The sequence below is a fragment of the Macrobrachium rosenbergii genome, chromosome 3 (assembly GCF_040412425.1).
Source record: "Macrobrachium rosenbergii isolate ZJJX-2024 chromosome 3, ASM4041242v1, whole genome shotgun sequence".
NCBI lineage: Eukaryota > Metazoa > Arthropoda > Malacostraca > Decapoda > Palaemonidae > Macrobrachium > Macrobrachium rosenbergii.
Genome location: NC_089743.1, coordinates 76,770,572 through 76,792,470, shown reverse-complemented (window position 1 = coordinate 76,792,470; position 21,899 = coordinate 76,770,572). Strand labels below are relative to the sequence as shown.

General features: G+C 38.4%; 1 protein-coding gene across 1 annotated transcript in view; it reads right to left on the bottom strand.

The window, feature by feature from the left end:
* The window catches only part of LOC136851590 (polyamine-transporting ATPase 13A2-like), a 227,693-nt gene that overhangs the window by 31,094 nt on the left and 174,700 nt on the right, over positions 1-21,899 (bottom strand). Inside the window, exons 22-25 of the mRNA XM_067125881.1 lie at positions 17,961-18,136; positions 13,781-14,011; positions 11,185-11,391; positions 2,858-2,952 (exon numbers count right to left, since the gene is read on the bottom strand). Of these exons, the coding sequence (XP_066981982.1) occupies positions 2,858-2,952; positions 11,185-11,391; positions 13,781-14,011; positions 17,961-18,136 (709 nt within the window). The remainder of the gene's footprint in view (positions 1-2,857; positions 2,953-11,184; positions 11,392-13,780; positions 14,012-17,960; positions 18,137-21,899) is intronic.

Here is a 21,899-nt window from a genome sequence, read left to right as displayed (position 1 = left end):
AACAGAACACAGTCATATGACTGAATCATTTAGAGGAACCCAGCTAAAAGGCTCTTCAAGAAGAAGAATGTGTAGAATTACATGATGATATGAAAGTCTACTTCATGGATGATGATATGAAAGTCTACTTCATGGATGATCCAAAGATGAAATGGCTTGTCAAGTAACTTTCCGGTCAGAAAGTATTGTTGGACCCTGTCTACTCACACAGGTTAAAGAAAGATTAGTGACCTCAAAACTGTTTAGTATTTAGGTGTTGTTAGTTTGCAATGCTATGCCATATGAAATAAAAAGCACTACAAGCCTGTAGTTTCATTAGCTGGTTCAACCATTACCAGTAAAGTTTTAACAATTACCAATACTGTTGCAGTATGGTATAATTATGCTACCTTTCACACACTTCACCACCTCCAGATTCGCTCTTCATAAATAAAAGCCTTCTCAAGATCTTAATGAAGTGAGATTTAAATTCCTTCCTCCTTTCTCAGGAGGGAGGGTTTCTAGAGTCCACTAATCATGTCTCATAGCACTCTAAATAAAGGAGGACCTCCTTGTGGGAGTTGAAGACCTTCATGCCCTTTCCCTTCGTTCAACTATAATCTCAACAAATGAACTTTGATGATTTTCATGTACCTACACCTGGTCACTAGACTGAGCAGGGATATCAAGATGGGACCTCAGAGCCATGGCTAAATGTCTCAGCTACAAGGAGCTTGAAGAATTCTGGTGAATAAAATGCATAAAGGTTAAGCCAAGAATAAACTTAATGGCAAGAGAAGTAGAGGAAATTTTCAGGAACCAGGACATAAGGGAAAAGTTTGGAAGAATCACAACAGAAAGAGGGGAAAGCTAGAGTGTTAAGGGGTTTCACGGCCATAGTAACTAGATAAGTGCTGTCTTGGATCAACATCCTAGGTTGGATGTTAAAATTTTTTCAGGTATCATATGCTGAAAGACTGTAATGAATATAATCTTTAAGAGCTCTCATGACACTGTTGGGAAAATCCATGCAATGCTTTTATAAACTTTGTTGTTAATCAGAGGAGATTTTTTGTTCTGACATTGCAGATTTCAAATTCAAGTAATTTGGGAGCATCCTAACTAATACTGGAAAGATGGCTAGGTTCTCCACATCATGTGGATAATCGTTATTTGTTCATTTTCTAACACAAGGATGAAGCCTGTGTAGACCTGCTCACAAGTCTCAGGAATGATATCAGTGGCGAGCTTAGAAGCAGAGGAATGTATTTCTTATAAGATCAATGTCCCACAGTAAGCATCCTCAAGAAAGAATTCAACAACTGTACTTGAAGGTGTCTTGGAAACCCACCTTTGTCCTATGTAAATGCAACTAAAATATTCACAGCAACCTATAAATCCCCTTCAAGCAGTGGTGAGGTTGTGAAATATAGTTTTTATATAAAAGCAATATTAAAATTTATAACCAGAACTTCAGGGTAAATAGTGCAGTTGATGGTGGAAATTTTTCTTTTACATGATCAGGCAGTTAGAGCAGCTAAAACTTTTCCAATGAATTCTTGTCAGAATCAAGTCTCTTTTGGTATTAGGCTTTTGCAGCAATACCCACATGAAATATAGCTTATTTTATTTCAAGATGATCATCCCCTGCAAAACTTAAGGCCTATGATGAAAAAGCAGGCTTGAGAGACATGGAAAAGGTAAGTGAACACAAGTACAACTTGAGTCAATACTTGGTACACTGAAATGCAAGTACAGTATTCAATAAACATTCTACACTTATGGATTACTGATGTCATGACATAAGTAAACAGGAAGATGTGGCAACAAACCCAACTTGGAGAGGTAATTCAAAACAGGAAGGGCTTAGGCTCAGGATTACAGAGGGCAGACAGCAAGCCTTGTCATGAGACATTATAAAACGTACATGAACAAACACTTCCAATATATAACAACCCTACCCTGTAAATTTCATACAGCAATGTACATAATCCCTGGTGCCTTTCATGTAGAGGAGGAAAAGTTGCAAACTCATAAATCTCCCATGGCAGATCATAGAATGTCTCTGGAACATTCAAGGAATGAAGGTACGGCATAGGTGAAAATAATTGATAAACCAAAAACAAAATATGTTTAAGTGTACAAAATGAAACTAATGTTACGATCACTTTGCATATGAGTACTGTATGAGGTTATGCTTTTCAAGGTGACCTGGTTAGGGTACAAGGTAACAGGCCTAGGATAATTTTCTTGGCTGCCTAAGGACCACAAACTGAATAAAGAGCAAACTAAATGGAACATATGATGCAGAGGCACTGGACAACAATCCAAGCTTACTTAAAGCAGATTATGCATGCCATTTACCAGATGACTCAGGAAGGAACTGAAGCTCTAGCATAGTCATACTGGAAATATACTAATTCCAAGCTGGCATTAACCAAAGATGAATGAGTGCAACAGGCATCACAGAAGGCATGAAAGAAATTTCAATCTATACTTTACAAAATTCAAAGTGACAACCATGAAACTCTCAGCCAAAATCAAGCCTATGATATGTATAAAAAGTATTGAACTAACATGACTAAGAAGTGCTTCGTCAAACACTGTCAGAAGAATAAGGACTCAAGGTAGGTCATGCAGATCATATTGCAGAATCCTGATACAATGAGAAACATGCTTTTGAGAGGTAAGAGAAAAACCTGTCTTAATGGGAACCAAAAGGCAGTTATGTAAAGAATCCTTTACAGATTATTACTCTGCAGAGGAAACTACGGTCTTATATATCACATTTTGATTTACATTCCTTCCATGCGGAGGCAGAATTAAAAAAAAAAAAATAACATTGTACTTATCAGTTTTCCTAACCTCAAATACTTACTTTGTAGCACCAGTGTAACCCATGAAGACAGCTACTACAGTTACGATGAAGAGATCAATGTACAGAAATTCAGGGTCTGTCAAGTTAGAGTAAGCCTAAAAACAGAAAAAAGGCATGAATATCCGTAAGAGAAATATACTACATTAATACTTATAAAAAAAATGCATATTCAATTACACAAATATACTGGCACGTCAACTTATTGACTGTTGTTATAGGTTGCGTTGAGTCCAGAATAAAAAAATTATATTTTGTGCTTATGTGTTTTTGGTTTTGCAAGTACCTTGTAATGTGGTTAGATTCTCTCATGTGTTAAAAGTTCTAACTACAGTGTTCAATATAGTTACATTACGTAAAACAGTTGCTGTACATTGTTAAATCTATGCTAAAAATGTAACTTATAAAAGTGTAAGTGACACTGTTCATTACCTGGCAATCGCACACTTAGAAATTCTGAGACATTTGGGTACAGTGTAATTTCATGCATTTACGTAATATAACTGTATTTCAGAATAGGCAATCCCAATACTGCAAATTAGTGTTAACACTCATATAAAAATGTTCCTTACATGAATTTTTCAAAAGATTTTGTTTCATTGTGTGAGCACATGCTCTGCAATTCTAAGATCTGTAGTTAACAGAAGTGTAACTGCACTGTAGGTTTACTACAAAATAGGAAATCGTTGTTAATCTCATGTATGAAAAGTTTCTTATATGATTTTTTAAGCGACTACACCACGCTTCGTTTCACTGAATGAACATGTGCTCTGAAATTCTGAGCTTTTTGGTTAAAAAAGTGCCATTGCACCAGCCTACTGACATTCATTCAATGCAATACAGTAATGTACCGAATACTGTAATGTACTGTTACACATACAGAATATATGTTTTTCAGTCTGTGCAAGTGTGCATAATTACATGCTTGCATCATGTTAAGATATACAAAATGTGTGTGATTAAAACAGGAAATCAGAATATAGGAGCCCAAATTAGAAAGACAGAACAGGTAGAAAATTAACTGAAGAGATATTAACTGGACATCTTAGCTGTTTGTGACACAGTGAAAAGGAATGGGAAACAAGAGACTCAAAGGGGGTAATGTGCATATTTATTCAGGAAGAGCAGGTAGAATTGGCAGAGGAGTATGCTTGATCTTAATGACCGATGCAGAAAAGGCAATGACTGGCTGGAGAGCAGTGAGCCTGTAAAGACTGCAAATAAAATAGGGTACAGTTTATTAGGTTTTGCACTGCAAAAAATTTGGCAACTGGAGGTACCCTTTTCAAACAAAAGTACAGTATATCCATAAATACATTTGACATCTAAAGATGGCAGTTATAGTTATTTACTGAAAAAAAGAACACCAAGAAATATTAAGTGCTAAAGAGAAGCAGATGCAGACTGTGATCACCAACTTGTCACTGCCACACTAAAGCTGAAATTAAAAGAACCCTGCAAGAAACTTGAAATATCTAGATATGATACAGTAAAACTTCTTGACAATGAACATTAAGGGCTCTTGCAATTGAATGTCAAAACAGCTTTGCAGTTCTAGAAACCATAACTGAGGAGCAAACACTGAATAAGACTAGTCTGACATCTAGAATGTATAAATATCTGCCAGAAAGGAAGTACAGGTACTGTACTGGGATATGGGGTAACAAACTGAAACCGTGGGGTACAATAATTAATGAAACAAAAGCAACAGCTATATGCAAACAAATTTCAGGGAGAAGATGAAGAATATGAAGTAGAATATACTAAGTGCTCAAGTTTAGATAGTGAAATTAAACAAAAATCATACTAGAAGAAAATATAGGAACAAACATGCTGGCAATGTTGACATACCCAGGTATTCAGGAAGTGGGAATGGTGTTAGATTAGCCCAATGAATTATTAATGAAATATCACTGGAAGAAAGGTATATACTAATAGGAAAACACTATATTTCGTAGGGTTGAAGATGCTCCAGTCTCCAAGATGCACCCCAATTTTTACTAGCAAAACTTTGAAAAAAAAAAGAAGATAAATTAACATAAGGTTGCACTACCACAAGTTGATGAATCTGTTCTGGTTGGTGGGCTGTGCACATTTAACTGTCTCAATGTATTAATGTACTCTGGTTTCAGCTGCTGCGGCAAATTTATTATTGTAGCTTAATGTTTATATGTTTCTTCATGGTGACTGATTTTAATATTCAATACACTTTTCTCAAGTTGACATGCCAGCAAATTGAAAACTTTAACAGAAAATGAGGTGACATATGTGTCATGGGCAAATGATAATGATGATGTTGAATAAGCAAAATCAAGAAGCAAAGAAAGAGATGAATTTAAATAATACAAGATGAAAAGGGAAAACTAAATGATCCAACAGATACAACAGCTACAAAATACAAATTTTCATAATAAAATTTATTATTTGGATACTTAACTACGGTTAAAGATACTTATATCTCTGCGCCGACAGGTTGAGTCGACATTCAAACAAAAGATCGAACGGCTGCCTGGATGACTGTCTAGTCCACCTGCTCTCCACCAGGTGTGTTTCAAATGTTTTAGCTCTTGTCAGATTTCAACTTGACAGCCCACTAAGTTGTGGGGAGGCTGGATGGGACCAACTTTTTATTAAGAAAATTTATATTATATTTGGGATAAACAGCCGATTCCCACATTGAGAAGAGGATGGTGGGTAGTGCAGCTGGACAAAATCCACTCTGCCAATTGAGATAAAGGTTTCTTGCATGAAACCCAAAACCTTCTTACCTGATTTGGAATCCTTTCTGGATCTTACTGTCACCAGAAGCCCTACAAAATGACAGTCACTAAAAATAAATACCTTATGAGATACATGTACACGCCTAAACAATGTGTGTATCTTCATGCTCCCCAAAATATGAAAATATTAAAACAAAGAGCCTAAAAGATGCTCTTTTTTTCCAGTTCAGGAAAAGACTACCTGCTACTAGTAGTGGACTAATGGCTTTACTGTTTTCAAACAATTCTGCATATTTATGGTAGTGAGCAGCAAAAAACAAATTTAACTTCTACTGCACCACATTAATCCCATCCTCAAGCGACAAAATATGAATACTTACTTTCAACAAAGGTAAAAGGTATGGAGCTAGTAGTTCTCACGCACTAAACTAATCAAATACATCACAGAGAACCTTGTGTTCTTTGACAAAGACATTCTATGTTTCTAAAACAAAAAAACAAATGGTTAGCTTTGCCTCTTCCAGGTTTAACCTTTGACAACGATATTCTAGGTTTTCTAAAACCACAAAACAAAAGGTTAACTTTGCCTCCTCCAGGCTTAACTTTTGACAAAGATGCTCTAGGTTTTTACAATCACAAAACAAAATGATTACTGCCTCTTCCAGGCTTAACCTAAGTACATTTTAATTGCCCCAACAAGACAGAGCAATGGTTAAACTGGAATTCTTACAGTTCTCAGAAAAACTTAGCCTTAACATCATTCTCAGCTCTAAGGCAAAAAGATAACACCATTCCCTTTACAACAGCCTTAAGGAGAGTTTTTGCAATAAAAGTACTCTTTTAACTGCCGATAGTGTTAAATAAAAGAGTTTCACTGTAAATAATTCAATGGAACTCATTCCAGAGGCACAAAAGAATCTGCAGATAAAATTTAGAACTGCATGTAAATTCCAGAGAGATTGACACCAAGTTGTAGGGGCTTCAGTCTCAACTGACCTCGACACCTTAAGGTGCTGATCGTCAGCCAGATCTAATAGCACATGACACAATACCGAGAAAACATGGACCGATAACCTTGAAAGGAGAGAGTAAAAAACTCTTACTATATCTAAGAAAGCAGAGAAACTTTGATGTCTACAAGGTTATAGGTACTGAAAATTCCTCTAGAACAGAACCCTGAGAAATACACAAACGGGTTCTTCTGACACAAGTCCACAGTTGTTTTCCCACTTGATTTAGGTGATACCTTTGAAAATCTCCTTGGAGGAGACAGTCGAGCATCTCCAAGTGGTTAAAAGTGAGATGCAGAAGTTAGTGTAAGTGCATGGAATTCTGTAGTGTGAGTCGATTTCCCCTTAACAGAAGAAAATGCAAGTTATCTACTGAGAGACCTAGAAAGGCTGAAAATCATTTGCTCTAAGGCTACTAGGGCTCTACAGGAGTTACTGAGCAATTCTTGAACTTGAAATTTGCTCAATACTTCCTTAGAGTGGTTAGAGGGGAAGCCCAATAATTCTAAATCAGGCAAAACTGCTCAAGCCTGAAGGCCCTCAGAGGAGTAGTAATTGACTGGTTGTCCCTGTTCATCTGCATGCTAATCCTCTAATCCCACAGCAAACTGTAAAACTTGCGGATGTAATGGCCACTCTGTAGGTACTTATGTTCTTCCTGACTCCTCAATTGCCAAAAACACTGTCTTTCCGCAGAATGAACAATCAAACCAACATCATGTTCATTTCACTCAAAGGAGCCATCTTTCCACTATGACCTAGTTTCTGACCAGGGATAAGCCTGCTAGGCATATTCTGATGGGCTTTCCACCACCCTGATGTCTTGTAAGCTTTACCAAGTGTAGTGTTGACCACTCTATAGTGTCAGTAAGTGTAAAGACACTTGTCAAAATTCTTGTTTTGTGTTACATGACCGGGGAAGAAAACAAAACCTGGACATAGGTTTCAGAATAAAATGGTCAACTCTTGGTTGTCCCTCCTACAGAACCTGGCAACAACGATGGTCCTGGATTACTTACAATTCTAATCAACGTTAGCTGTAAGTTGTAATCTCTTATGCTGAGACTGTACTGTCATTGAGCCTGATTATTCTGACAAATTCTCCAGTGAGGCCATATTTCCCAACAAAGAGAGCTCTTGCCATTTAAGAAGCTTCCTTCAGGGGTAAAATTCTTCAAGAAGCAAGTGCCTATTCATCTTACAACAGAAAACCTGCAAATTTCAAGTACCATCCCCACATCACTAGATAAGAATGATGAGTTTGGGAAGTTGACTGCAAATCATAATGCACAGAGACTATGCCAGGTGAAGCACCAGAGCCTTGGCCTTTGGAGTACTGCTGACAGACTTGGCCAACTTGAAACATTTGACTTAGTAGAAAAGATTTCTTGCTCATATAAAAGTTGGTACCATCCACCTAGGGGCAACAAATTCCCTGTGAATACAGTACTTATAGTAGCGATGTACATGAGCCAAAACAAAGCGCCTTAAGCAGCAATACCTCCATTGTAAATACACATCGAAGGAACTCGCGTTACTTAGAATGTTTACTGGTAAGAAAAATGTCTCATGCACATCCACCAAAATGTCTGATTGTTCTTTTGGAAAGTCAGTAAAACCATGCTGGAAAAACCAAAAAAGCACTTGAACAGACACAAAGTTTTTCAGTCTCGATGTGTCCAACACTGGGCACCAATCTCCGGTTGCTTATGGAACTATGAAAAAGTCAGAGGTAAAATCCCAGTGAATTACTGCCTGGTCCATTTCATTCTCTCTAATTCACACCCTACTACTAAAGAATGAGAGACTTCTGTTGGAGAGGACAAAGGAACAAACTATAGGAGACTAAACCAGTGGAGGGTAACCTAAAAGGAATTATAACTCTCCTTCAGTGCCTCCACCACTCAAAGTTCTGCTCCTAGATCTCTCCAAGCAAGCCAGGAGGCCTGCAATTGGACATCTACAAGAATCTGAGAGCTGAACTGATCACCAAAAGGTATAAAATAAGACTTGTACCAATATATCCTCCCTTATCGCCTTAACCTGTGCAGCTTAAGCCTTTGCTACAGATAGGAGCAAAAGTGTTCTAACTTCTTCCAAACCGAGTTAGTATAAGAATGAGAACAGCAGCCTGCAGCATCAGAAAGGAGATTGACTGCACAAGTTAAAAACTAACTCTTCCTCGCTAAACTCCCACTGGCGCCAAAAACACTTAAAGCTGGCTTCACAAACTCCCTAAGCTGGCTTCACAAACTCCCTAAGCTGGCACCACAAACACAGTAAGCTGGAGCCTCAACCTCTCTAAGCTGATGCAGAGAAGAGGCAATTATACTGAGCAGAAGTTCAATAAAAGGTAAAAACTTCAACAATCTCAACTGAGACTCCATTTCAACATATCCCAAGCACTTGTCAGTCTCAAGGTCATCTCTCCATTGGAAAGAGACAAAGAAAACTGAATCTTCAACCGAAGACGGTTTAAGCGTCGATTTAAGTGCCTGTATCATAAGAGGCGGTGCTCCATGACTTCATAAAAATCCAAAAGATGAGCCCTGGCAGACTTAACGGGAGCTTTGTGCGTCCAAGTACAAGAAAACTTACGAAACTTGCCCTAAATGAAGGAGACAGCTTGGGTCCTCTTTCTCCAAATACTTAAAGGGCAGCAAAATATTGAAGGCAACCGAGATCTATTTTCTATGTGGCCTCTTTCCTAAACTAAATGAAGATACAGCGAAGAACAACACTAGTAAACACCGATCAAACGAAGGAGATCCTCCGATTCAAACTACTCTTCTGCTAGAGGGGTGACAGGAGGCGACAGCAGCAGAGTACCCACATCGCATCCATGAATCGATGAAAGGGAGACAGGGAAATGCAGTATGAAGCGACTCAGCTGAGTCCTGAAAGAAAACAAGGTGCAAAAGAAAATGGGAAATGTTGGGAGGTGGGGGGAAGAGAAGTTACAATGACTCTCCTGCCTCGTCCAAAAGCGAGTCAACAGACTTCACAGCATTCCCATATGACACATCCTTAGAAAGCTAAGTAGCTAAAATAATATCTAGCTTGGAAACAACAGTAGATACTGTAACCATGGTAGATTTGGAAAGAGAAGCATTAATCGAAGCAGAAGTATGAGATTTGCCAACAGCTGAAGAAAAAACATGTAAAGAACGAACAGCTATAGAAAAAACATTTAAACAACGAACAAGTGAATTTTGATGGAGATAGAAATAGGCTAGCAGACTAGGATTTTGAATGAGCAAGAGATGAAGAGATTGGTTAAATAGTCGACTGAGTCGACATAACATCAGAATAAGTAAAATTTGCCACAGACACATTATTATTAATACAACTGTCTATACCTATATAATTGGTCCTATCCGTGCTAACAACCTCAAACTAGGTGTCAGTGATGGCAGAAGTCCATACATAGCTAAGATTAATGTTTACCAGAAGAATTTTTTGGCAAACGCATTATACAAGACTTGGAGCGTGAAATACGGAGAGACAGGTGACAGAGGGCACATAACCACATAGCCCCGAGAACCAATACAGTTACCTGGCAGCAAACTCTTCCAACAGTCACAGAGCAGTTCTAGGCTCGGGCTGCAGGTGGGCGAGGGCACCGACACCTTACCTCTTATAGAGGAACAAAAACGATCGCACACTACGGGTGAACCTGGACCGGTTCCCTAACCAAATCAGACAAACCTTGCACTGGCCAAAATAAGGTTTATGTCCTGTTATAATTCTCAATATGCTTTTCCTGAAGCGAGAGGAGAGCGGAAGGTGGAGCTAAAGAGGAAGTTTCAGTACTGACTGAAGCATTAGCAAAAGAAAGGCCTAGACTGAGTATGGATAACTACAGATGAAGGACCTGGAGGAGGGGGAGAAATCACAGGTTGATAACCTGACCTACCTAATTGCTTTCACAATCTATCTGCTTCCCTTCTCTTCCTATACTAATGAACTCAAGTAGAAAGTTTGAAATCCCTACTTCCTCACATCTACCCTCAAGATCACACTTTATACCATTCAGCACAAACAGTGTGTATCTCCTACAAAATCAACATCCTGCTAACACAGTAATCATTCTTACAGAACCTGATGTTCTTAGCCTTGATTCCAGTGGAGGCATCCTAGGAAAAATAAATGTACAGTACCATGATAGCAGCAAACAGCCATGAAATACCAACAAGCACCTATACACAATGGCGGCGAGGAGAATTCTGACAAGAGCTAAAATAATTAGAAACACACCTGGTGGAGAGCAGGTGTATTAGACAGTCATCTGGGCAGCCATTCCATCTTTTGTTTGGATGCCGACTCACCTATCGGCATGGAGATATAAGCTATCTTTAACAGTAGGTAAGATTCATCACAAATATCATTTTATAATACAATGTACTGTGTGAGGTACAATAAATGCAGAACCCACAAACAAGTGAACATACAACTGAAATTTTAAGTCAGGAGAAGGAGGCAAATGTCAGAAATCAACAATTAAATAATCCCATAACCCCCTAACTATAATTAGTATGCTAATCCTAATAGCTTTTTCCATAAACAACTCTAAAAGAGGGAAAAATCCTGTCAAACTTACCGTGTACAAGATTAGAACAGACACAAACTGAATGATACTGTATAAGGCCATGTATTTGAAGACGGAGAAGTTGGTAGTTAGAGCACATCGTCCCTCACACACAACCCTTGGTACACATTCTATGTTGTTAGTATGAGATGTGAAAGGTGCAGCTACACTTGCTTCTGCTTCAGACAATGATATTCCCACATGTGCAGCTTTGAGAGCCTGTGGAAAGAAAGCATTAAAATGTTCTGTATGTTTTTATTAAAATACAAAATAAGGACTACTGAAGTCTCTTTTAGGGGCACTAAGAATTTACATGAGCACTTACAATTTCTGGCCATTAAGGATTACCCTGTCAGTGCCATTTACCGCCAATCTCTAATCTGTCACTACTCAGTTTATGCTCTGGTCTTTCAGTAACTAGATGTCTTCACTGCGTTTATTCATTTTCTTTTTTTTACATTTATAATTGTTTTTCCCCCAAATTTTCTTTTCAATGATGGCCAAGAGTACTGTACTTGGCTTTACTGCAACCATGCTTTAAAGTTTCTCAATTACATCAAAGTGTTTCCACCGTTTTCCAACTCACTCCTCCACAGTCTTGTTTCAATATTGTATTCAATACTAAAAGACATAGAATACTTATTCTTGTATACTGACTCTGTGTGTGCATGACTCTCATTACATGTACATGTATGTACAGTTACTTATTACTAATCTCTCCAACTTTCTCTCTCTCTCTCTCTCTGTATTGTATGAAATGATTTCATACTATTTAATAATCCATATAATTATTTTAAATAAAGCTCTATGTGTACAAAGTATCTAAACTACTTGGTAGCTCTAGGTATCTTATATTCTTTCAAATGAACACCATATTCTTTGGAAGCTTGAATTTCAAGTCAATGGCCCCTGTGGGCTTGTTCCACACGAATAATAATAATAATAATAATAATAATAATAATAATAATAATAATAATAATAATAATAATAATAATAGGAAAAATACCTTCTTTAATACAGGTTTTGTTAAACAAAATGGCAGTTTCAACAGCATTTATTTTATATAGTAAACGCTTGATTCATCTTATCAATTGCTTTTCTTGCGCTGGAATGGTTGCGAGCAATTGCCCAATATTCATTTCCCGTGGTATAGTGATGTGTAGGAGGTAGCTCTGGTGGGGTGTCGACTAGTTTCACCCTTCTCGTAAGGGCATCATTCAGGACAGGATCGCAGGATGCAATGGCTATAATGCGTGGATTTCTCCTCTTTCATCTGTGTCTGTTGGCTTGTAGAGTTAGTTGCTTCATTTTCATTGGCTATTCGGCCGTGATGTCATCAGAAAGGCGGCTCCTGATTGGCTGTCTTCTCCTTGATCTAAGCCTACTGCTGATTGGTGATGGTGAAATTTCTCGAGGAAGGCGGTGTCGGAAGGGCATCCTTGGGACGAGGGTTAAAGTGTCCTCGACATCGGGGCGTCTTTGAGTTGTACGTGGGTGCAGGGAGGGGGGTGATCTTGCAGGTCGTCCTCGGGGTGAGATCTCTCTAGGCGGTCACCCTCGATGCTCTGGAGGTCGTCCTCAAGGGTGAAACTGCCATTTTGTTTAACAAAACCAATAATAATAATAATAATAATAATAATAATAATAATAATGATGTTGGTTTCACAGAATGTAATGTGGAAGATAAGCAGAGCATAACTGTCTTTCTGTAGGTACCTCAATAAAGAAAACAGCCTCTGTTGATTTTTCTGGTATGACTAGTTAATTTTAACAATTTTTCTCCATCTTTCCTCACAATATTCTCTAATATTTCCATAGCATACTCAATGTCTTATTCATCCATACTTTTTACATTGTAATATATCTGTACTTTCCTTTTCCATTGTACATTATTCTTGCCATACACTTTTCTGTTCTGATCCCTTCCTCCTTTATCAAGTATTAATATGTTCTGGTAGAAAAAAAATAAGAATAGCACTTCAACTTCCTTAAGCAAACTTCAAGTATATTTCTGATGGCCTGAGGATTTTCCTCTTCCTCCATACATTCCTAACCTCTCCAGATAACTCAATTGCTTTTGGCTTCTCTGTCATGTAATCATGCTCCACTTAATATTCATTCTCTTTGTTCAACAGATTTTCAAAATACTGCCTTCTTTATTATTAATTTCTTTTCACCATTAATTTCTCTAATATATTTTTGACATATTTTGTCCTCTTTTGGATCTTTTTCCTCTTTCATCACTTCTTTGCTGTGCTGAGATTCTAATTCCAATCCACTCAAATCTTTTCAGCCACCTGCCTTTTAGCCTCCCTCTCTTTTCCCTGTACACCTCTTATTTTCATAGTAACTATAATTCTGTATGGTAATGAAAAATTGTAATAACACTTCCTTATACTACTATACTATGGCAAAAGCAACAAACAAACAATGTTTTGTACATCATCAAAGAGAGCAATACACCAAGCTAGCACTGTTCAAACACAAGGAAGCAAATTAATTAAAATTAATTAATTAAAATATATATACTAATTTTAAATTCAAAACCAGTGCAGTTTAACTTGAATCAGATCATCAAAACATCAAATGGAAAAGGAAAAATACAAACCCCACAGTCATTGGCACCATCACCACACATGCCAACAATGTAGTCAATAGCTTGTAATTCTTCTACTAGCTGGGCTTTCTGATCAGGAGACATACGGGCAAACACTGTCCCTTTCGCAACAATTCTTGGTACTAGATCAGGGAAATATTGGCAAATGAGACCCCAAGCCTTGCCTGTTACTGCTAAATGATACCTTGCCTTATGGCTGTCTAGTTGAACGGCAATATCACCCTGAAAAAATTAGTAAAAAAATTCCTGTTTAAATAAGCTAAGAGGATACCAACAATAACCTGATATCTGTTCAAACACTACAACAAATAACTGAAGAAAGAAAAGAACTAGTGTGAAAACCAGGGATTCATCATTTCACAACTTGTCTTCCAGGCAAAAAATAAAAACCAATGAACTATGTATTGTACAAGTCTATTCTTTGGGAACTATCATTTTGTGACTAAATCTTCCACCATTAAGCAAAGCATAAATACTTGTCAAAATATGAGGGATATCTTCATCCATTCCAAAGTGCCATTATACTCTGAACAGTAAGGAAGGCTCATAATGAATTTGGTTTGCATCAAAACTACTACCATAAGAATATGATATGATAACAGCCTATTTTAACAGTTCAAACACTATATACCTTAAACTATCATCCTAAAACACTTTAATATCATTTCAAAGTGAACACTCCTACAACTGTTACTCTTACCAAGGTGAAAACTAATCAAGTTGCCCCTATATACAGGCATGCACATTTTCTTTCATCCAGTATTCAAGCCTTACCATTTTCTTTTAATGTATACAGTAGATAGTTCCATTTTTACATTCTCGCGGTTACTGTAGAACATTAATCAGACCTAATTATTTAAATATGCTTCTTTAAAATAATATATATACAATAATGAGAGGTCTACGATTGTGTAAATCATAACGGTACTCACCAGTGATGAATGTTAACTGATGATGATGATGAATTAGCTGTGCAGTTCAATGAATGACGAAGATATGAAAAAGTTAAGTATATCTTAGTTTAACCAGACCACTGAGCTATTTAACCGCTCTCCTAGGGCTGGCCAAAGTTAGACTTATTTTATGTGGCTAAGAACCAACTGGTTACCTATTCAACGGGACCTACAGCTTATTGTGGAATCATTATCATTATGAGAAATGAATTTCTGTTTTATTAATAAATTCCTCTAATTCTTAGCTGGTTTAACGGACTGACGAAGATATGACTGCTACAGCAAAAGCAGAATATTACATCCTGGAGGAGTCTTTTGATCATTTAAGCGTTTCATCCACTAATTGCACTTCTTCAGGGTCTTTGGAGGGTCCTTCTTCATGGGCTTGAGAAACAGTGATAAGCAGCTGCTGTTGCTGCTTTTTCATGCTGATGAGGAGGTTATTATAGGGTCCCAAAATCCCATTAAGGGCATCTGAAAACTTTATGGAGTTCCATATAAGGATCCCATGCCCAATTCATCTCCTGCAGCTCCCTGGCTACTCTCATAATCTTGGACATACGTTCCAAAGACAGGCCCCTATCCTCCTCCTCATCCCCATCCCCTGAACCTGTTGTGTCTTCTTCCTTGCTGGCAGACTTAGTTAGCTCTTCCAAATCCTGGTCCATCAGGGGGTCTGAGTGGGCATCAATGAAGGTGCAGACTTCATCTTTGGTGATGCCATTGAAGCCTTCTCTACCAAGCATTCTCACCAACTGGACTGACTTATTAATGGCCAAATGTTAAATTTCTTCAGGAGAGAGGCCCTTATAATCATGAACACATTTTGTATAACAACTACTTCAGCAACCATTGGGGTCTCCTGCATATCCTTAACCAACTGGCGATGATGGTTACTACGTGGAAAAAAAATTTGCAATATCTCCTTCTGACTAAATTCACTGTCAGTGTCCAGTGCCTTCAAAGGTGCTGAGGAGTTCAGGTGTAGAGTGGTGCCTTGAAGGGCACAGGTGTGGTTTCGCCCTGGTAAAGGCTGGAGGAAAGATATGGTGTTGCAGGAGGAACTCAAGCTGGACTCCTGCAATAAGATCCACAAGGTGGCCACCAGCATTATCCATAATCAACAATGCTTTGAACTCCATTTAGTCTTTCTGCTAACTTGATAAGGATGAAACTCTGAATGAACCAGTTAGGCATAAGGACTTCGGTGATCCAGGTCTTGGCGTTGTGTATCCAAAATACAGGCAGCAAGTACTTGTTCTGATTCTAGAGGGCCTTGGGGTTTGCAGCTATGTAAATGAGGCCTGGTTTCAGCATGAAGCCAGCAGCATGCCACACATGATGAGTAACCGGTTCCTGTTGGAGCCTTAGAACCCGGGGTTCTGTTTCGTCCTTCATCCGAGGTATGTCCATGAAGGCTGTTTTTTCGTCAGAACAAAGCCAGTCTCGTCCATACTGAAACCTGCTCTGATGCCATCTACGACGTCCCTGAGATTTTCTTGAAGGTCTCAGGATATTTCTTAGCTGCTTCTGTGTCTGCCAATGGCTCTTCCCCATGCAGTGAAACAGACTATAGATGGAACTGCTTCTGGAAACGGTGGAACCACCCATTGCTGGCCTGAAAACCTTGAGGAGCTGACAATGGTCCTGCTTCTTCCTCTTCTTCTTTGGCAGGGTCGTCGAAGCCTAAGAAGTCTAAGAAGTCTTGCTTCCTGTATGTTGCTGCCTTCTGTAACAGTAAAAAACTGCTGGTAGAGTTTTTGTGCCTTCTCGCGGATGATGTTGCTGTCAAGGGGGATGTTCTTCTTACGGCAGCCTGTTATCCACATTGCCAAGGCCGCACAGTGGAAACCTTCTTGGCACTATCGTAGAAGCTGACATCCACGGTCTTCCTTATCCCTGCCTCTTTCTTCTTGATGTACCGGACGGTATTCTCATTCACGCCACAATGGCGGGCTACTGCAGTGTAACTTTACCCTTCCTTCAATATTTCCACGAGTGCTACCTTCTCCTGGAGTGTCATGACATTCTTCTGGCATTTAGGCTCTTTGCCAGAATCCTTAGAAGGAGGAGGGCATTTAGGAGGCATCTTTGGGCACAGTTAAAAGATATACACAAAGTTTAAAAACGAGACACAAAGATACACAAAGTACACAGATCTGTAGTGAAACAATCGAACAGCAGAGGTCTATGTGGTGAACTGGCAGAGATTTGGGCTTCCAAAGCACATTTCCACGAGACAAAGTCTTTGGGGGGGGGGGTTGTACAGATAATCAGTGCCGAGGAAAATAAATGAAGCTCCAAGATTGGCTTCTTTGAAAATGCCAGCCAATAGTGTGCTAAGTAGCATTATGCCCATGTATTTCAGCTTCCTAAGCAGCTTTTCTTCCCCAGGAGCTTTGTATTTGGAATTTGGCATTGTTTGGCGAATGTTTAAAAAAAAAAAAAAAATTTTATTGATATTTTGCTGCTTACATTAATACTGTATTTGAAAATTAGTAAATAATTTTCCTATCATAAAAAATGCATTTAGTTACAAAAATAAAATTAAAATAATTAGCGAATATTTTAGATATGCTGTACAAACTTGAGATCCTGCTAAAAAGGCTTATACCTGCTATTTTAATAGTTCAAACACCAAATATACCTCGAACTATCATCCTAAAACATTTAAATACTTCAAAGTCATCTAACAAAATTACCCTTAAAAATACATGGCTTACAGCTATGCATGAGCACCCCAACAACGGTTACTCTTACCAAGGTGAAAAATAATCAAGTTATTCCTATATTCAGGTACACACATTTTCTTTCATACAATATTCAAGCCTTACCATTTTCTTTTAACATAAATAGGAGTAACATTGGTACACTGATTGTGAATATTTAAAAAAAAATTTTATTGATATTTTGCTGTTTACATTATAATAAAAAATGTATTTAGTCATGAAAATACAACGAAAATAATTAGCGAATATTTTAAAATGGTGTATGAAAAAACCCGCAAATAGGCGAATTTTCAGCAAATTATTTGGAGTTATGTTCCACAGAAAAATTCACGAATAGGTGAATCCGTGAATCCTGAACTGCGAATAGTTGGGGATCAACTGTAATAAGAAACACTAGGTTCCCCTTCAGGCCCTACAAACTAATGAAAATAAAAAATTCACTATGCTTGACTGAAAGACACAAACATTATGATATACTTAGATACTCACATTATCTGTCCTATCTGCATGCTGGACAAGGATATCAGGAGTGTCTGCTGGCTCAAAAGTAAGAGTTGGGGCCTGACCAGATGCGGGAGATGTAACTTTTGCCATCAGGACACTGTCCGCAACATCAACCATGCCACAGTCACGTGCAACACTGATTGCAGTCAGGATGTTATCACCTGTGAAATGCAAAGGTATGAAATTTAAAATACATACAAAAGAGTACATCAAAACCTCTAAATAAAAGCTGATGGGTGAAGAAGGTTAGGCAAGCATGAAACTTCCTTTCAGCTTTTTTTTTTGCTTGCATGTTTTTAGTGTGTGTTTTTTCCACATTTTATATTACAGTACTGTACTGTAGCTTGTAATGAAATTCATCAAGCACAATGCAAAAAAGAAGAGAGAGCGAAAGAGAATAACTGATCGCATAATTAACAGCGACTACCAAAAATAGGTAGTCGCTGTTGTGGCCTCAAGGAGTTACCTTCCATGGTCTACCAGAGCTCCATGGTGACCAAACTAATATCAAAAAATTCTCTTCTAGTTGGATCTTTTTGCTTAGGTATTGTGTTGTAATGATTAACATTATAACACGTGATGGAGTATATAATGGACTTAAAGATAAGAGGGCACTTTCCTTGTCTTCAGAGTTAATTAGCTGAGTGTTAGTTTTTCCAATGTCAAAAGGACCTGCAAGAAAGAGAAGTGACTATTGTGTGTGCGCACACGCCCTCGTTTACAACCGGGCCATTAAAGACCAAGGAGTCATTACTCTCTGTTGGTCAATACAGGGTGACCCCTTGCCCAAATCCTATGCCTTTTCATCAGAGATGGGAGGGTTTTGAAGACTCAACAGCGTTGGTGTTACCAAAATAGGTTTTTCCTCGTCAAAACCTGTTTTTGATAGCCAACGGTTGTTTCATCCTCAAGGGCTTTACAAAGGTTAATAGTTGACAAAGAAGACTTAACCTCTCACTTTTAATCCCAACACCCCAAAGGAAAAAACATTTCTGGTCCGATGGTCAATACAAGATTTCAAGTCCCATTCTTTATTCCAATACTCTTCAGGTTTTGGTACCAAAACAAGAAACTATGCCACGAACTTACGTTTTAGGATGTAGTTCTACAGTGGCTTCAAGCATGCTGGGTTTGGTTGCAGTATTGGTTTTTCTCCAGCGATAGTTAGCTATACTCACTGTCAATATGACCCTGGTTTTCTGCTAATTAATTTAAAGGCTAAGATTAACAATGCTAATTAATACACAGGGTTGAATTTGATGGTAGTTAACGGGCAATAATGTAACTGATGACCACCTGTATTTGATGACTTCTTCAAAAGAGACATTTCTGAAGAAGGTTAATGAGTGTTGACTTACTTTCCCTAACATCATGTGAATGGTTGCAAAGGTGTGTGGATTTGCCTTTTTAATGAGAAACACTACAATTATTCTCAGCCCTTGTATTGGAGAGTGGTTAGTTTGTGCCAGGGTGTAGGAAAATCAGACCCTCTGGGAAGTTTGCTGTGACTTGATTATTGCAAGGGTTAAGTGCTTGAACCTGGCATAATGTCTTGTCTGCTAAATTGAGTTTTCTTACAATAATAGATTCCCTTTTTAAAGGATCTTATTCTTGGCCAGGAATGATGGGCCAAGGGACAATAATAATTGATGGTCAGCTGTTTTGTGATGCATCGTCCCCATCTAAGTAAGTGCACTAATGAGCTCTAATGCTAATTAAAACAAGAAGATAACTTTGCTAGCATGTGGTTGTGGGCTGTATTGGGTTAGTTGAACTGAGGGTTGATAGAAGTTATTGCACCTCGTTCGGGATTATTGGCAGAGGGTGGGCCTTTGTAGAGCAAAGACTGCCAAGAGAAGTGACAACCTCTATACTGGAGTCAATCCTGAGTCCATAAAGCATAGGTTGTTAATGCAGCCTTGTACGCCATGACTGTTGTAACCACAAGGCATTTGCCTTCAAAAGGGTATATAAGAAAAATAAAGTGTTTCTATAGATATCTCAACTGGGCTCTCAGTATGTTCTGATTGTCATCTGGAAACTGTGGGCTGTGCAAGGAACCTTTTGAAGACTTGCCTTATTCTGTTTTTCATTATGATGGAGCAGGTGAATAATAGGCCGTGAAGAGTATCCAAAACACAGTCCCACTTCTTGGAAAGTGTCTGCTGGTTGTGGATAGGATTTTTTCAAATTTATTATAAAATTTTTTGACTATAGACCAATGCTCTTAGGTTTTCAAGCACTGTTTTTGTTGTGGGATAAGGTCAACCAGTTGTCTAGGTAGGCTAGCAATAGGTTATATTCCTTTGCTTGAGTCCTCGAACAAATACTGCTAATTTTTAAAATATTCTTTAGGCAATATTTAGCCCATTCGGCATGACTTTGAATCAGTGTGTATCTTTCCCTATCCAGAACCTTAGGAAGAGGAGAAAGGGAACAGCTATAGGGATGTACCAGCATGCATCTGTAGAAACTGTCCGAGTCCCTTTTGGAATGATTCAACGTACTTTTTGAGGAATCCTTTTTTGAGGACACTGATAGATGTACTTATATAATATATGCATGTTTTTCTATGGGCCCCAGTAGGGCCTTTCTGTATATGCCATATAAATACTGTACCCTAAACAGGAAAACTTCCCATTGTCTGTGATGTCAAAAAAGCCAACCCCAACCATACTTTCTCTTGGTATCTGCCTCCTCCTTTGCCTTCGCCTTTTATAGACATTCCAGGTGTTGCTTTTCATTTGCCCCTATAAGATGGTTTTTAACCTTGTGAAACTGGATGTCCTTGCTGTTGTCGTTGGCCTTTTAAATTGTCCTTCTGAGTATGCGTACCAGTTTTCTGAGGAAAACTTTAGGGGGGTGACTGAAGGCTTATATGATTTTTATCAAAGTGAGCCTTTTTAGGGTTGGGTAAAGGGAAATTTTGGGTTTTGTTTCCTGAATTTAATTTCCCCAAAAGCATACACTGTAAAACTCTGTTGGTGGGCATCGCTCTGTTGTGTTGAGCCATAACAGACTCCTCAAACAGGTCCTTACAGAAGGGGTTAGAATGTAATAATGCAGTGACATTAGAGAGTGATTTGATCAGCTCTTAAGTTTCCATCCGCAGTTTTTATGAACCATTTCGGAAAGTTACAGAGTTTATCGGGTTCTCATAAGACTTTGACCTCAACAGCAAAAATCATCCTGGTATCTTCTGGAAGCCTTTATGGCATGGCAACTTCCAGCAAGGTGGTAGAGGTTATAATAGATAAGGAGTCAGAAACCTACTATAAAAATTCTGACAGGCTGTCCTCTGACAGTCTTCATGGGGTCCCCAAATTGGCTGAGTAAAGCTATATCTAAAGGGAGTTTTTTTCCTTTCAAAGAGAGCTGCAGTTTTTCCCCCATTCCTAATATCAGAATTTCCCAAAACTGGGATGACTGTGGCAGATGGTTTTAATTCTGCCATTGTCTCTTGTTTTTAGTGACTACAAATTCTGAAAATCTGTCTTCACATGATTAATATTTTTGAAAGTGAGGGGGCAGAAGGTTGGGGCTACTTGCTGAGCAACTTGGGTCTTATTCAAAATGGAAGTAGAGATCCTTTTTCACTGACCTGGTACAGGGTGATTTCTATAGCTTTTAATGCTATAGACACAGGTAAGAAACCATTTCTGTTAGTGGTTTCTCCATGTCTGGTGAAGATGGTACCAGGTGCCATTCAGTATTAGGGAATGCTGCCATTTGTAAATTCTACATGTACAACTTCAATCATAGTTTTTCTCTCATTAATAACACTCTTGCCATCGGGAGAGAAAATGCACACTGAGATGTCTCGCCAAGGATTATCAGTATCATCAGGGTTGAGTACTGGAGCCCCTATTATGTTTTGATCTGAAGTTCTGCATTCTGAACTGACCCTTTTGTTGTTTCCAGTCG